General features: G+C 41.9%; 2 protein-coding genes across 3 annotated transcripts; one reads left to right on the plus strand and one right to left on the minus strand.

The window, feature by feature from the left end:
- Nucleotides 1–555: 555 nt before the first annotated feature.
- On the minus strand, nucleotides 556–6,569 carry LOC124684315 (4-coumarate--CoA ligase-like 1). The gene is made up of 6 exons (XM_047218658.1): nucleotides 6,136–6,569; nucleotides 3,133–3,325; nucleotides 2,629–2,771; nucleotides 1,235–1,302; nucleotides 999–1,101; nucleotides 556–858 (listed from the first exon to the last, which is right to left on the minus strand). The coding sequence occupies exons 1-6, from the start codon at nucleotides 6,487–6,489 to the stop codon at nucleotides 727–729; spliced, it is 993 nt and encodes a 330-aa protein (XP_047074614.1). The 5' UTR covers nucleotides 6,490–6,569; the 3' UTR covers nucleotides 556–726.
- Nucleotides 6,570–12,584: 6,015 nt separating this feature from the next.
- On the plus strand, nucleotides 12,585–16,103 carry LOC124684316 (G-type lectin S-receptor-like serine/threonine-protein kinase LECRK3). Of its 2 annotated transcripts, none has more exons than XM_047218660.1 (3): nucleotides 12,585–12,971; nucleotides 13,674–13,737; nucleotides 13,835–16,103. In XM_047218660.1, the coding sequence occupies exon 3, from the start codon at nucleotides 13,884–13,886 to the stop codon at nucleotides 15,972–15,974; it is 2,091 nt and encodes a 696-aa protein (XP_047074616.1). In that variant the 5' UTR covers nucleotides 12,585–12,971; nucleotides 13,674–13,737; nucleotides 13,835–13,883; the 3' UTR covers nucleotides 15,975–16,103. The 2 variants fall into 2 exon arrangements, with proteins under 2 accessions (XP_047074616.1, XP_047074615.1); XM_047218659.1 differs by having other exon boundaries at nucleotides 13,674–13,733.
- The last annotated feature ends 987 nt before the right edge of the window (nucleotides 16,104–17,090 follow it).

Consider the following 17,090-nt stretch of genomic DNA (forward strand, 5'->3'; position numbering starts at 1 on the left):
AATGCATCTTCAGTGGCGGCAGCTCACAGATGTTACACCACGGTACGTAGCTGTGGCCGATGTCAGTTCGTATGATCGTATCCCTACCTAGCAAGCAGTCAGTACTAAACTACTAGTGCTCTATTGGATTCTTTAGGACTTTCTGCGTCCAGCTTGAGAAGGGAACTCTAGAGAGGAGCTACGGAAACATTCTGTACACAGGTCCTTCACTGATTCAACTGGCGTTGCCTCCTGCCAGTAACGAAGACGACGAAGCAGTGATGCCAAGCACGAAGATGATAGGCGCAACAGAGAGACGTTAAAAAAGTTCTAGCCATCTCTAAGATTGCAAGTATCCCGAGACTAAATCTCAGGCACAATTCCGCTTCTGCCCTTCAGCATATTTGGAAAGATAACGTTCGGTTTTCGCATGATTTCCAGTGGCCAATTTTTTTGGCGCATGAGCACAGGGATACTTACGATTCGACTGAATTGGCACATATACATTCTAGATGTAGAATACGTATAGCCGTAACTGTTCATATTCTTTCATTCTTTGCATTCTTTGTATAGATAGGAACAATGTCACAAGCAAACTTCTGTACAATGTTGAGATTCACATTCGTGTTGCATCACACATGGTGCACAAAAGTGAAAGCTGCGATTCAGGAATTTGTAAACCTCCTAACATTGCACATATGTGAAGTTTTAAATTTAGCAGCAAGATTTGCTCATGCAGTAGATTTGCTATAGCTTGGATGATCTGGCTTGTTCCGATCTGACTTGGGCGATGAGCTCTCTTCTCAAAATCTTGCCTGAAGCTGACTTTGGTACGCTCTCCACAAAGGTAACCCTCTTCAACCTTTTGTAGTATGCGACCTGAGATGTGATGTAAATTTAAAAATTACAAGTGCATTACCATGGGCAGTACGCAGTTGAGGCATGTTTTATGCTAGTGATGGTGTTCCACTACAGGTACTGCACGGTCAAAGTTTAGCAGAGTCTGTAGTCAGCCTCACCTGACTTTCAATAAATTTCTGGACATCAACTTCAATCAATGAACTGGAAGGTGATCGCACAACATAGGCGATAGGAACTTCGCCTGCTTCAGTATCAGGAAACCTTGAAACAAGCACAGCTTCAAGTCAAGAGATAAGAAATAGCTGATAAACGAGCCCAAACCGACGGGGATGCAAAATTTTGTACTCAAAAGCTGCTAGAGACAATTAAATAAATTTTAAGAAGTGCAACATACGGGATAACGACAGCATCTAGAATCTCTGGATGAGACAAAAGTAATCCTTCAAGCTCAGCAGGTGCAATCTACAAGTTAAAAAAACAAAAATGATCAAGAAAACAATAGTGCAAAAGGATGAGTTCCTATCGCGAGAATCAGGTTGGGTACTAGCACAAAAAGGTTACTATTCAGAGAACACAAAAGACTATCATGCTCAAGTACAGACAAATAGGACTTTTGTTAAAAAGTTTTTTTTTTGGCGAAACTTTAATGTCTTGAAGTCATGGACTCATGGAACACCACATCAGCGATGTTTGGGCCGTTTGACTACATATTGAACAGAGAAAAGCAGTATACTAAATATTGCTGTGTATATGGGGCATGGACAAATGGCTCCCGAGTTATAGGAAGATCTTTTGTTGAAATATTCGAATTAGGAATTTGAAAGTTTCAAGAAAATCAGAATAAAAATTCTCAATGGTGAAACCTACTAATTTTCGCAAAAACAATCCAAAATGTGTTGTATTTTAGGTTAAGTAAAAAATCTCAAATGTGTGGATCTAGGTAAGGTGAACAATGCACATTTTCAAAACTTGAAAAATTGTCAGATTGCCAGTTCTATGTAGCTTAGAATACAACGAATGTTTAATTAAGATTTTGCACACTGGTAAAGTTCAACATTATCCGCACTTAGGGTTTTTGTTCTGAATTTTTTGGAACTTAGAAATGTCGTATTTTTTTTTTAAATGGCTCCATGGAGCTAGTGCTCCATTCATGATTTCGGTGTGTATATGACCATTTTTGTCGTAAAGATCATGCCTGCAATTTGTATTCCTCGAACTGTACTTTATAATACGAAATTCAATGTTGGCCAACGAGTAAACAAAAGCCTTTCTGCTCATTGTTTCTACTTTCTCTATCCCATGAAGATTGTCTGAGATTTGTCAAAATTTAGATATATCTAGATGCTATTACATCTAAAATTTGACAAATCTCAGACAACCTTCATGAAACGGCGGAAGTATCTTTCTTCAGAAAATCACCTGTATCTGCTCCCTCATTCTCTTCACGCCAGCCAGTAAACTTGTGCTTAACCTTAAGCACTTCAAGCAGATAATCTCAGTTTATTTTTGTCAATGAACCCTTACATTAAGAGCGCCGCAGCAGGCACGCATTAAATATTAAATGGACCCTAACTATGTTGAAACTGATCAACAGACGTTCCTCACACATTTAGTTGCCAAATCTTCATCAATTAGTACTAAACCTGTTTATTAAAAACAAACATTAGCTTGTCTAGGTGATGAAGGCCAAAGCACAACTGCGATGTATTCTTCTAGTTATGGTTCATGTATTTTATCTCAAGATTCCATCTACCGCTAGAGAAAAATACAAGTATTTCTGTAGTGTACCTGGAAACCTTTGTACTTAATCAGCTCTTTAAGTCTATCAACAACATAAAGCTGGCCTTCTTCGTCAAAGTATCCAAGATCACCGGTATGCAACCACCCTTGCTTGATTGTGAAGTCAGTAGCTTGCACATTGTTGAAATACCCTAGAGAAAATTGACTCAATACTCAATGATTGTAAAGAAGTGATGCCCCAATACTCCCTTTAGGACTTAAAATATTGGAAAATTTCTTGTTGGTGCAAAATAGTATAGAAATGTAAATAATAGTTTCTTCATGATCACTAGAGTTTCATGTTAAATAAAATCACCAGGTACATTGTCAATAAACATGTGAAAGAAAAACATTTCATTTTTTTACCTCGTTGTTTAACTAAAAATACCACCAATTACTAAAGTTTCATGGTAACATCATTTACACTAAGGTTAGTATTATGTCATTGTTGATCAAGCAAATGATGCATGACTGTTTGGTCCAGAAGACATGGTACAAGAACTAGATCTTTACCTTGCATTATATGTGGTCCCCGTACACAAATTTCTCCTAGTTGATTCGGTGGCAGATGTCTTAGTGTCTCTACATCGACAACTTTTCCTTCAACACCACTGGCAAGCGCTCCAGTTGACCCAAATCGACGAGCCTTCCCATTTGTTGGGAATTCAAATGATATCATCCCACAAGTCTCGGTCATACCATAGCCCTGCCAGAGGACCACAACACACAATATAACATGTGAACAAGAGAATAAAGGCATAGTACTACATGATACGAGCATCTCCAATAGCTTACCAAAAGGTGGAAATCTTAGCCAAAAACTTCTTTTTAATGGGTAATGAGGCAAAAGAAAACTGCTTCAACAACATAACCAAAAGTGGTTCCATACCCTTATTTTTTTGGAACTTAACCCAAAATTTGACCCCAAATACCCATATATCGGTAAGACCAGCCAAAGACCCATATGTGCAGAAAATTGGGCGGGAGAGCCAAACCGAAATTTTGCCTCGTCCCGCCGTGGTCGCCCGACCATGCCACCATGCCATGGACGGCCTCACACACCTCCCACAATCCTCCTCTGATCCCTCCCAACCTGCTCCGGCCATGAAGGCATGCACCTCCTCGAGCTACATCAGAACCCATGCCGCCAATGGTGCCTACAACTTCGTTGCGCACCGCTCTCGCCGGCGGTGCACTCGTGGTGTTCGGCCAAATGGCCGCAAGGCAAGAGAAATTTCAAACTTTTTATACTAAATTTCATTAGAGTGTGAATATGTACTAAATTTTAGGCAAATGCACAGTTCATTTCATGATATAGTTTTTATGCCAACATTGGTCTATATATGTTATAAGTTAGTAGATTCATTTAAATTGCATAGGCGTATACATTGATTGAAATTGCATCGGTTCATTGATTAAAGTTTCATAAGCATGTATAATTTAGTAGATTGATTGGAATTTCTTGGCATAGAAATTTATCTATGTACTTTCTAATTTATTTGCCTTTGCATATAGTATACAGATGAAGATGCCTTTCTCCCTTTCCCTTGTGGTGATGCACCGTATATTACGTCACCATTTGCATCACAAGAAACACCATGAAAAGAATTTGCACAAGATGATGTTGCATCATAAGAATTTCCACAAGGTGATGTTGTATCATAAGAATTTCCACAAGATGATGAAGATGGTTTTGTTGGTGAGGAAGATGGTGAGGGTTTTGTCAGTGAATCAACTCCGCGAAGGGTGGTGCGAGGAGTCTTTTTTTTTTGAAACTAGATAAATTAGTGCTAGGAGGAACTAGACACTAAATGATATAGTAGAAGCGGGACCTCGGCGTGAGAATTCCAGAAATTCGTTCCTGACAGGATTCGAACTCTGGTCATTGGGGTGCACAACTATGACCCCAACCACTGGGCTATGCTCACGTCCTCTGCTAAATTCACTAAGAAAGAAGATGAGGCCTCGTGCAATTCATGTAGGTGTATTGGTATAGATCCCATCGCGGGGAATGAACAACAAATCAAATCATATTGGGAGTGTTTCCATGACCAAAACTGACTTCACTCCAAGAGGGAAAGGACTCACCTTTCTCTCCAACACCGTTTGCAAAACATCAACACCAACATTTTTAAATGGCCGTGTTGCTTGGCTCAAGTTGACTGTATCAATCCAACTGGGACTAATGATCAAGATCAACTATGCAGAATATCTAATTTTTTTGTATGCATAACTTGGTTCTTTTATGCTCAAGTTGGTTCTATTATGCTTACTTGGTTCTTTTATTTGTAGAACATTGATGAAACTCTATTCATGAGAAAACCAAATAAGAAAGGTGGGCAAATATTTCACTTTAGACCATTGTTGGGTTCTTCTTGAGAATGATGAGAAACGGAAGAACTGCTCCACCAGCAAAATCCCAAGCAAGAGGAAAACCCCATCTACCTCGGCTGGGGAATGATTGGCTTTTGACACCGTTGATGAAGGCTCAAGCAGTCCCACTCCTGGGTATTTAGTATGTAACTAGAAAGAGGCCCGATGAGAGAAATAAAGCTAAAGAGATGAGGGAAAAAGGATGTGACAATTTGTACAATGAGTCACTGGAGAACAATGGTGGCGATGAGGAATGAGCTCGCCTCCGAAAGACGGGAGTTGGGGACCAAAGAAATTGAAGAGAGGAAGGATGCCGTGGAGACGAGAGTGGGGGCCAAGGAGAGAAGGGCAGCGGCTGAGGAGAAGAAGGCTGAGATCATGAAGACGAAGGTGGAAAATGATGAGTTGGTCAAGAGGCTTGAGAGTGAGCAAAAGATCATGTTCATGTATCAAATTGGTCTAGATGAGAAGGGCCAACCTTACTTGGAGGTGCTTCATTACCAAATCTTGATTTCAAGAGGGTACGGGAGAGACAATGGTGTGGTGGTGGCTTCAATGAAGATGGTGGTGCCATATTTCGTGTAGAAATTTATAGTTAGTTGGAAGGATGTATGCTATATGTTGGAAAGTAGTGGGAATTGTTCCCAAATAAGCAAAACAGTTTTGGGTATCCACCATATAGGTAAGTTAGAAAAACATATTTTTTTTGCTTACACAACCCTCCTCTCTCCATAACCCATAACTTGGTATCTGTAATACTACTCCATGTCATCTACAGACAATGATATCAACAGTGTAGTTATCTATTTTTAGTCATAGCTATACGTGAGTATAAGTTATAGACACCATTCATACAACAACAAAAATGGTGTCTGTAAGCTGTCTGTAAGAAGCCTACAGAACTTTACAGACAACCTACTTCTCTCTCCTCATTCTCTTTCCTCCGCATCACCAAAATCACCTATAACTACCTCTTACAGATAGCTGAGTTATCACCATTGTACATGCCCTAAGCAGTGCGCAGGAAATCAGTTAACCGCTTGAGATTAGTTTTGAAATTGGCTACAAAGATTGGTACACGTACCCTCGGTTCACATCGATATTGTGGAGTATACTCCGAAGTTGTAATAAGTGACCGCATACCTGCACAATGTCGGCGTTTGGGAAGTTTTTGGCCACGACCTCCATGACGTCCTTGCCGAGCGGCGCGGCAGCAGACAAGATGAACCTGAGCGAGCTGAGATCGTGCCTCCCGCTCATCCCCTGCTTGGCGAGCGCGATCATCACCGGCGGCACGCACAAGAGGTGGGTGACGCGGTACCGCTGGACGGCCCGCATGACGGTGTCCATGGCGAAGCTGGACATGACGACGACGGTGTTGCCGCGCTGCAGCTGTGCGAAGGTGATGACGGAGAGGCCGAAGATGTGGAACATGGGCAGGAAGCAGAGGCACACGTTGGCGCCATCCCCGCGCTGATCTTGGTCGGATGTGGTCATAGTGGAGGTCGCGATGAAGTTGCGGTGCGTGAGGATGACCCCCCTTGCTCTCCCCCGTGGTGCCCGAGGAGTAGAACAGCGCGGCCCGTGTCGCTCTCATGCAAAAAAAAATAACGCGCTATTCTAACGCTAATAGCACGCTATAGCATATCTGGAGAGCCGACGCTACGTTATTTCGGCACTATAACACGCTATTCGCGTTAATAGCATGCTAATAGCGTATTTTTAGACGCGCGCTATTTTGTTATAGCACGCTATTTTTTTCACTTGGTCGCTCTGCTTTGTCGGCGGGCGGCGCTATGCGGTCTCGTCGACGCTGGAGACGAGGACGGAGTAGCCGGTGACGTTCGGGGTTGCGGGGACGGGTGGGGACGTAGGGAGGTCGTCGGAGTCGATGTTGTATTGTGATCCAAATTCATATACTAAAGGGAGGCTAACTTCTGACGAGCGGAGCGAGGCCCCCCCCCCCCGGTATGGTACGAATCGTTGGCACCGCCTATATATACATCTTGTAAGCCGCCGGCTAGGGTTGATCAGATTATAAGATAACCCACGGCGTTTGTAAACACTCCCCGATATAGTGAACTTTTGCTGCCTGGTGCCCGTGGTTTTTCCCCTTCTATGTTGAAAGGAGTTTTCCACGTTAAATCTTGTGTCTCCGCTGTTTTTTCCTTTATCGTTCTTCGTTATTTGCTTGTTGCTTTTATAATAGTCGAGGAGGATGACGGAGAGGTTGAGGCTGGCGACGGTGGGGAGGAGGTCGGGTGCGGTGATGAGGAGCTTGACGCGGGCGTCGGCGGCCTGCTTGGCGATCTCCCGCGTGGTGTAGAGCGGGTTGGCGGTGCTGGCGATGGCACCGAGCGCGGTACAATGTCGAGATCATCGGCTAGATCAAGCATTTGCTGATAATCATTTGACCCTCCACAGATGCTCAACGAGATCCTTTTGAAGTTGCTGGTGAACATTGATGTCACGGATCTCTGCGTGCATGCCAGGAAATCAACAAAATCTGCAGACACGTCATGATTAACCTCCGCAAGAGGGCACTGACACTCATAGGGATCAACATGTGTCCTGCCCCGATTCTTGCGGTCATTCTCCATGATCATGTTGTGCATGATCACACAAGCCTGCATCACCTTCCATATTTGGTCGTGAGACCAGCTTAGAGCAGGTACCGAACAATAGAAAATTGAGCTTCAAGCACACCAAATGACCGCTTGACATCCTTTCTGCAAGGCTCCTATCGTGAAGAAAAGTGGCAATTCTTTTGACCTGATGGATCTGGGATTGTTTTGACAAAATTTGCCCATTTTAGATATATACCATCGGCTAGATAATAACCTTTGGTATATTCTTTTTGCGACGGAGCCTTTGGTATATTGCTGGCCATTGATCTCATAGTTGCATGGTGCATCATGACCTTCCACTAGTTTGCTGAACACCGGAGATCCCTGCAACACGTTGATGTCATTGTGTGATCCCCCATGCAAAAGAAAGAATGCCAAATCCATAGGTCACAATCTGGCGGACTGGCACAGCTTCAAGCACCACACTGCAATATCCATAACACCCTTTGTATATACCTTGCCAAGCAAACAAGTAGTTCTTCCATGACCAATGCATATAATCGATGCTTCCAAGCATCATAGGAAATCCTCTCGCAGCATTTTGAGTCATGATCCTTGCAGTTTCTTCTTCAGTTAGCACTCTCAAGTAGTATTTACCAAACTTTACCACCATAGCTCGACAAAACTTGTACATGCACTCAATGACAGTAGACTCACTAATGCGAAGGTAGTCGTCCTGTGTGTTAGCAGGTGCTCCGTATGCAAGCATCCTCATGGAGACGGTGCACTTCTGAATCGACGAGAACCTGAGAATTCCAATAACATCGTGCATCAGCATGAAGTAGGGGTCGTGCTTCCTATACGGACATGCATCCCGATCCAGAAATGTTTGTGCATCTCGAACAATACATTGTAGTAGTACATCTTAAATCGGATAAAAGGTCAAAAAATGTTAAGTTTCCATAATGATATGAGACTAATTTTAACCACTTTTACTTCTATGCCAGCAAACTAATCAGTTAGCTATGTTTGTAAGAAGGCTGAATAATGGATCATCAGCAAACTAGGAAGATGCAGAAAGGTATTGCAGGTCCTACTCACCCCATGGTGTTAGTCTCCTGATGTTTTTTTATTTCTTGTGATGGATCGTTTCATACGTTTTTCGTACATTCATTGGTGTGCGGTTGTCTGCGTCCTTGTTAATTTGTTATGCAGAGGCCGTATGTAATACTTAAATATTTTAAGTAACGAATCGTCTCCGTTATCAAAAAAATGTATTTGACTGGAAACTGATTCACACACAATTCTTCTATTTGTAGATTGAATCCTCATTGCCAGATTAAAAAGTTCACAATGAGTTCTGGTACCGCTAGGATGTAAGCGGATCGGATCAGATCGTATATTGCTATTACCATATTCTTTACCATATTTTTGTGACGGATTTAGATTGAAGCGGATAATGATCGGATGCGGATTATATCGGATTACGGATATGAAGCGAATTCGGATCGACTCGGATCGAAAATGGATTATTAAATAAATATACACATAAAAACAGAAGTAAGTTTTTAATGTATTTTTTTTTTGTAATTGTAGACTATAGCTAAATGTACACACTTGTTTCGTACAACAAAGCAAATTGAATCCTAATAGCATACATATTTCTGTCATGAACTAACTATACTGTCTAAATATTTAGGGTTAGGCTAATTTATTGGATTATCCTCTTTATGAATCTCGGACAATTCTAAAAAAATGGCGGATAATTTGTATTCATCGGATAGTATCAATACCATATCCGGTACTATATCTGTCGGATATTCGGTTGATCACTATCCGCATCCATACCTATATCCGTTGGATTTCTAAAAATGTATACCATATCCTCAAAAATGGAGACGGATTCGAATTCGGAGAGAAAATTATCCGTACCATTTACATCCCTAGTTATCGCTATCACATATGCAATTCTTTGAAGTACGTACTTTCGTTACCGCTATCACATATGCAATTCTTTGAAGTACGTACTTTCGTCTCTTGTTGGCGATTTACACAAAAATAACCCTTTGTTGCAACTATAGCACAGACTGACCCTCCGGGTAAACTATTTCACCCATCTAACCCTTTTGTGTGGCGTCCTTCCCATGGACGCCACACATGGCAGTGTGGCGCCCGTGCCTGCGGCGCCACTCTCCCAGCCGACGTGGCGCCCTCGACGCTGAGCTGGTGCGCCGATCCGACGTGGCAGGATGTGTGGTGCCCATGGGAGGGGCGCCACACTACTCTTTATATATAGTGTCTGTCTACAGATAATAGAAGACTGTGGTAGCTCAATCGGATGAAGCCTTTGCTTCCCAGTCCTAGGTCATGAGTTCAAACCTCCTCATCAGCCGAATTTATTTTTATTTTTAAAAATTATGCTAGACATTGTAGTATGTTTAAAACATGAAATCTAGCCTCGTACTGTTTTGTAGAGTTTTTTTTTATCTTCTCTTGTTTGCAAACTGAATAAACTAGTAAAATGAAATTGGAACAATCCCAGGTCAATTACTTCAATATCATATCTTTCCTCTGCTTCTTCACCGCTAAACTGAATAAACTAACAAAATATGCATGGTAATGACATGGCTTGACAAATTGCTTAGCTCGAGCACCAAAAATTTGACGGCTTTTACATGCCTCGACAAAAAATCAATGGTTGCTTTGAGTGGATCCAAATCCATAACAAGAATGCTCTGTCTGTGTAGCAGGCTAAGGAATGTGTTTGTATCGGATGAAGCCTTTGCTTCCCAGTCCTAGGTCATGAGTTCAAACCTCCTCATCAGCCGAATTTATTTTTATTTTTAAAAATTATGCTAGACATTGTAGTATGTTTAAAACATGAAATCTAGCCTCGTACTGTTTTGTATAGTTTTTTTTTTATCTTCTCTTGCTTGCAAACTGAATAAACTAGTAAAATGAAATTGGAACAATCCCAGGTCAATTACTTCAATATCATATCTTTCCTCTGCTTCTTCACCGCTAAACTGAATAAACTAACAAAATATGCATGGTAATGACATGGCTTGACAAATTGCTTAGCTCGAGCACCAAAAATTTGACGGCTTTTACATGCCTCGACAAAAAATCAATGGTTGCTTTGAGTGGATCCAAATCCATAACAAGAATGCTCTGTCTGTGTAGCAGGCTAAGGAATGTGTTTGTATCGTACCTATCTTTACTAGATACATGATTGACGTTGAGCGGGATCACCTTGGTCTGATGCTCAGCAGCTTCCTCATGGCAACAAGAATCAGCGAGAGCAGATTAGAGAACAGAAAAAAGTTGGTTCGAACTAGCGCAACACAAGATTACCTTGTGGCATGGCTTCCATGGTCACGTCCTTTGCTTCATGTCCAGCGACCCAACAATCTCCAGTATGCAAACAAAAAGGTTGCCACATTTTCAGCTCAGTCTCAACCATGTATTGGCACAGAACACATACTAATAAGTTGGAAAACAATGGCGCATTACACAGAGGCAAGCTAGTTGGCACCATGAGAAACTAGGCTATGTCACAGCGGAAAAGGGGAAAAAGTAGTACCGCCATGGGTGGTGGAAGAAGGTGTTGGACCGCTGTGCGTCTTGCTCCGAGAACTTACACATAATCTCCATCGATTTATCCAACCCATTGACTCCTACCCATCAACTCCTCTTGCTGCTCAAGGAGAGAAACAAGTTGATAAATGAATTGAGCTGATTTCTTGATGAAAAAAAAATGAATTGAGTGATGTAATTACTATGAAGCCATTTCAGTTTGTTCTAGTCAGTAAAATAGATACACAGTTGAACTACTACTATGAGTTGCAATATAGAAGCTTTTATAGTTTTAATGATGACAATTACAATGCATAAAAATTGCACTCCAGAGTCGGTTATACGAAAACCATTTTAGTTATATCCATGCATATTGCAGATTCTTACTACATCAAGAAACCATCCAGATAATATTCAAGGCTGTATATACCACAGTAATACTGAGTGTACAGGGACACATTTGTGCAAAGAAAGTGTATAAAGAGCATTGTTTTTCCTTTGAGAATCTAACATTCATGTGAACACATTGGTTTGGCCTCAAACGGGACATCCCAAAAATACCGATGATACTTATGTATTGTTCAATAATGTTGACAAATAATCCATGGTTAGATGTTGACAGTACTGTTGCTTGCAGATGGCTAAAGTTTTCAGTAGCTTATCACTAGTGTGTTCAGTTAACCCTGTCTAGCTCCTTTATGTAAATGCAAGTATTGGTAGCAGATTATTTTCTTCAAGTAGCAATGACTTGCTTATTCACATCAGCATATCGTTAGTAATTAAGCTCAAAAAATGACAGCGCTAGGAAAATAAGATGACAATTTGTCTTGGTTTACTATTGCCATGGGTAAGTGAGGCTGGAACTTGAGGGAGCATCTGAAGATGTCTACCTGCTCGAGCTAGCGGTGAAGAAGCAGAGGAAAGATATGATACTGAAGTAATTGACCTGGGATTGTTCCAATTTCATTTTACTAGTTTATTCAGTTTGCAAGTAAGAGAAGATAAAAAAAACTCTACAAAACAGTACGAGACTAGATTTCATGTTTTAAACATACTACAATGTCTAGCATAATTTTTAAAAATAAAAATAAATTCGGGTGGTCAGGAGGTTCAAACTCATGACCTAGGAATGGGAAGCAAAGGCTTCATCCGATTGAGCTACCACAATCTTCTATTATTTGTAGACAGACATTATATATAAAGAGTAGTGTGGCGCCATCCTGCCACGTCGGATCGGCGCACCAGCTCAGCGTCGAGGGCGCCACGTCGGCTGGGAAAGTGGCGCCGCAGGTACGGGCGCCACACTGCCATGTGTGACGCCCATGGGAGGGGCGCCACACAAAAGAGTTATATGGGTGAAATAGTTTGCCCGGAGGATCAGTCTGTGCTATAGTTGCAACAAAAGGTTATTTTGTGTAAATCGCCTCTCTTGTTCCGGTGTTCTTTCTCCGTGTCTTCCGTCTTTGGCTCTCTTCTGCCAAATCCTCACTTGCAGCATGTAGTTAAAAATTGAAAAAGGCCTTGTCTGGGCTCTCTGAAGTATGGCAATTATTTATCGTACACTACTCTGACGCTGTGCAGCAGCCGCGTGCTGAAGTGCACAGTCCCGTTGACCAGAGTGAGATATACGCAGGTATTAGATAGATCTGTGATAGTTTGCCACTCCCATTCGCTGCCAAGGTGCAGCTTGATCTATGCGCACTAGGGGATATTAGCAAGAGCCAAGGTGGTTCGTGCTGGATCTGGATTTGGATTTGTGGGGATTATCCAATTTATTGCTGGGTTGGAGGCTTGCTGCTGGATCTTGGGGTGGTGGCAGCTCCCGTTGATCCTCAGGTACATTGAAGAGACAATGCTTAATCCTTCCTTTTTCACACTAGTGTAGATTCTCTTTCATACACCTGTGTACTTGCAAAATTATCAGAAATTATTCATTGGATAAAACCAATTTCTTTGCAAGTAAAAGGAAACAATTTCTTTGAGCACACACTATATGCTCTTTCATCGCGCTTAGCTCAAAATTTGAAGGAGGGTGGCTAGGTTAGTTTTCTTGGATTGTCTTCGAGACCAGCTCAAAAAGCTATCAAAATCAAGGAAATAAGAAGCACCAAACAGCCAAGCTGCAAGAATTGGAGTAGCCAGCAAACAAACAGAAATGTGATTGAAGTGAGAGAGGGCAGAAGAAAACCGTGGTATATTTCTGAATGGGTCCCATATAGTATATGTTGAGAGGGAACTAGTTCATGCTTTTATAGGTGACCATTCATATGTAAATGGATCTTTTCTTCTGACTTGGGTTTGCATTTACCATAGATTTGGCAGGTTTTCCTGTAAATGACTACTGATTTCCGTGAATAAGTTATCAACATTATATATACTGAGTGTACATCTGTTGCAAAATTATAAGCAACAATACATTGGATAGAAATAAAAATTTCTTGTAGGCGACCATTCTTATGGATTTTTTTTACCTGGTTTTATATATTCCACAAATTTTCGCAGAATTTCCTGTAAATGACTGCTTGCTTCCATGGGCAGGTTATCTACACTGCAAAGTTATCGGCAATAATTCATTGGATAGAAAGGGAAAAAAATCTTGTAGGTGACCATTTCTATGGATCTTTTTTTCGACTTGGATTTATGTATTCCATTAAAATTCAACAGATTTTGCTGTAATTGACCCTTACTTCTGTGGATAGGTTATTAACATTATATATTGAGTGTCGAGAATTTGTATTAGCAACAAAAATGGAACAGAAAGCAGAGATTCCAGAAAATATGCTTAGAGACTTGATACAAGATACCGACAAGACAAAGTGGAGATTGAAGAACAATCATAATATCAAGTATTTTTCGGAAGATGAGATTAAGAGAATAACCAGCAACTACAGCACCAAACTTGGAAACGGTGGATTTGGAGAGGTTTACAAAGGAGTTCTTGAGGATAATCAGTCAGTTGCAGTGAAGAAATATATCCGCTCAGATTCGCTGCAAGAATTCGCTAAAGAGGTAGTCATTCATAGTCAAATCAATCATAAGAATGTAGTGAGGCTCATTGGGTATTGCGTTGAGGAAAGTGCTGGGATGATGGTCCTCGAGCATGTTAGCAATGGAAATCTCAGTGACCTGCTTCATTTGGGTGATACTCGAATCTCTTTGGCCAGAAGATTGAACATTGCTATAGAATGTGCGGAAGCCCTAGGCTGCATGCACTCCATGTACAGCCCTGTTCTTCACTGCGACATCAAGCCCGCTAATATCCTTCTCGATGATAATTTTCACGCCAAAATATCAGATTTTGGAATATCTAGGCTTCTCTTGGGAGACAGCAACACTGAATGCACTATAAATGTGAAAGGGTGTATTGGTTATATGGACCCAGAGTTTCCAAAGCAGGGGTGTCTGACCGTGAAGAGTGATGTTTACAGCTTCGGGGTTGTTCTTGTGGAACTAATTACCAAAACAAAACCAACTGACAAGGCAAAGAGGGTCATTCAGACATTTGGTAAAGCTTCTGCAAAACGGACATCTATAAGAGAGTTGTTCGATGCAGACATTGCAAATGAGAGCAACATGAAGGTTCTGGAGGCAATTGCAAAAATTGCAAAAGATTGCCTGAAAGAGGAGTATGACGAGCGTCCTGAAATGAATGACGTCGCTGGACGCCTCCGGGAGCTCAGAGCAGTTGTAGAGAAATCCCAAGCAAAGTCACAAACAAGTTGGCGTTTCTTTAGCGGAGGTCAAAATGAATTGAAAATTGACAATCCTGGCGCAGGCAGTGTTGCCTCCGGATCGATTTTCGGTAAGATGAAGAATGTAAGCATTTTTAATAGAAACACAACAAATTTCAAGAAGGGTCTGCTTGCCTCCGTCGGCATCCCGCACTACTCGTACGCGGATCTGAAGACGGCGACAAAGAACTTCACCAACGTGGTGGGCCGCGGCGCGTACGGCACAGTGTACCGTGGAGAGCTGCCTGATGGTCGTGCTGTGGCGGTGAAGAAGTTGCACGGGGTGGGCGGCAGTGATGCGGAGTTCTGGGGGGAGGTGACCATCATGGCGCGGATGAATCACCTGAACGTCGTGCGCATATTTGGATTCTGCGCGGATAAGGAACAGTTCATGCTCGTCAACGAGTTCTTCTCTAACAGCTCTCTCGACAAGTACCTCTTTGCGGTGTCCACGGGGGAGGGCGACGATCATCAGCGGCAGCCGCTCCTGCTGGACCTGAACACGCGCCACCGGATTGCACTTGGGGTGGCGCGTGCCGTGGTGTATCTGCACGAGGAGTACAGCTCGGAGTGGCTGCTGCACTGTGACATCAAGCCGGAGAATATCTTCCTAGACGACAACTTCTGCCCCAAGCTGTCCGACTTCGGGTTGTCCAAGCTGACTAGCATGGAAGAAGAGAAGGTCACAATGTCCAGGATCCGTGGTACCCGTGGTTATATGGCGCCTGAGTGGGTCATCTGTGAGCCCATCACGGCCAAGGCCGACGTATACAGCTTCGGCATGGTGCTCCTTGAGATTGTCTCCGGTCGCCGCAACTACGGGTTCCGGCAGGATTCAGTGGGCAGCGAGGATTGGTACTTCCCCAAGTGGGCCTACGAGAAGTGCTACATAGATCGCCGGATCGAGGACATCCTCGACCCAGCCCTCCTAGCGGAAGCCAGCGAAGACGAGGCCACGGTTGAGCGCATGGTGAACACAGCCATCTGGTGCCTCCAGGACCGTGCTGAGATGCGACCCTCCATGGGAAAGGTCTTCAAGATGCTCGAGGGCACTATTGAGATGATCCAACCAGAAAAGCCCACCATCTTTTGCGTCCAGGACGACTAGCTTCTTGGAGAATTGAAGTCGCCGGTGGTTAGACAAAAGGTACGAGATATTATTGATCTGGGGCATGGGTACAAAGAAATTGAATAAAACTAACTACGTGCATTTGAAATTTAATACTAGATATCTGCAAATATTGTGAAAATATTATGTATTTTGTGAGCTGTGCAGAATTATTAAAATTTTATCCATGCATTAGCACTGACGAGTGATGACAAGCAGCTTAAGCAACAGTAAAATTAGCATTAGTACTAGAAAGTTTAGAGAAACATAATGAACCCTCATTAGCAGATTAAAAAGTTCAGGTACTAACAAGGTTTAGAAACCCTCTGTTTAGAGTAAAAGTATTGAGAGATGAACTGTTAATTTCATTGATGATTGAGGGATATATATACCCAGCGAACAGACACCAATAAAGACAGTTTACAAGGTTGTGTCCCTTCGAAGAGACACGGCTGTTGGACAAAAGTAACTGCCTAGTTAGCTTAAGACTTAAGCTAATCCTATTTCTAACACTCCCCCTTGGACAACGCCGTTTCTTGAAAATCCGTTGTATAATCTTCAAGATCTTCTTGTATAGTCTTGAAGTCTTCTTGCGTATCCATGAGGATGCCCTTGTAAACATTGTTGTTCTTTGTAAACTCTATCATCTTTAGAATCTCTCCCCCAAAAACCCATTGGAAAAAATATGAGGAGAGTCGTATGTGATATGTTGTTAAAACTCCTTTAAACCCTGTTGGAAAAATAAGGAGAAAATAATACAGCATATAAAGATTATTGTCTCTTGAGAACTCATATGAGCAAAACCTTGATAAGGAAAAATCTCATTAGTGAGTTTAGAGATCAATAAATATGCCTTATATACTTCCTTTAAAAACCCCAGTGTGAAAAATAGGAGGTACGACATATAAATATTGCAAAGAGTGCAATATGATGTGCCACCGAAAACTCCTTTAAAACCCAATGGGGAAAAAACAAGGAGAAAGCAATGTGGCATATCTAGACACTTGTATTTATATTGTCTCATTAAAAACCTTTTATGAGAAACCATTAGGAAAACTCATTAAGGGAAAAAGAGTACAATATATATGATCTAATGATCATCAAAGGGTTATAATT

The sequence above is a fragment of the Lolium rigidum genome, chromosome 1 (genome assembly GCF_022539505.1).
Source record: "Lolium rigidum isolate FL_2022 chromosome 1, APGP_CSIRO_Lrig_0.1, whole genome shotgun sequence".
NCBI classification, from domain to species: domain Eukaryota; kingdom Viridiplantae; phylum Streptophyta; class Magnoliopsida; order Poales; family Poaceae; genus Lolium; species Lolium rigidum.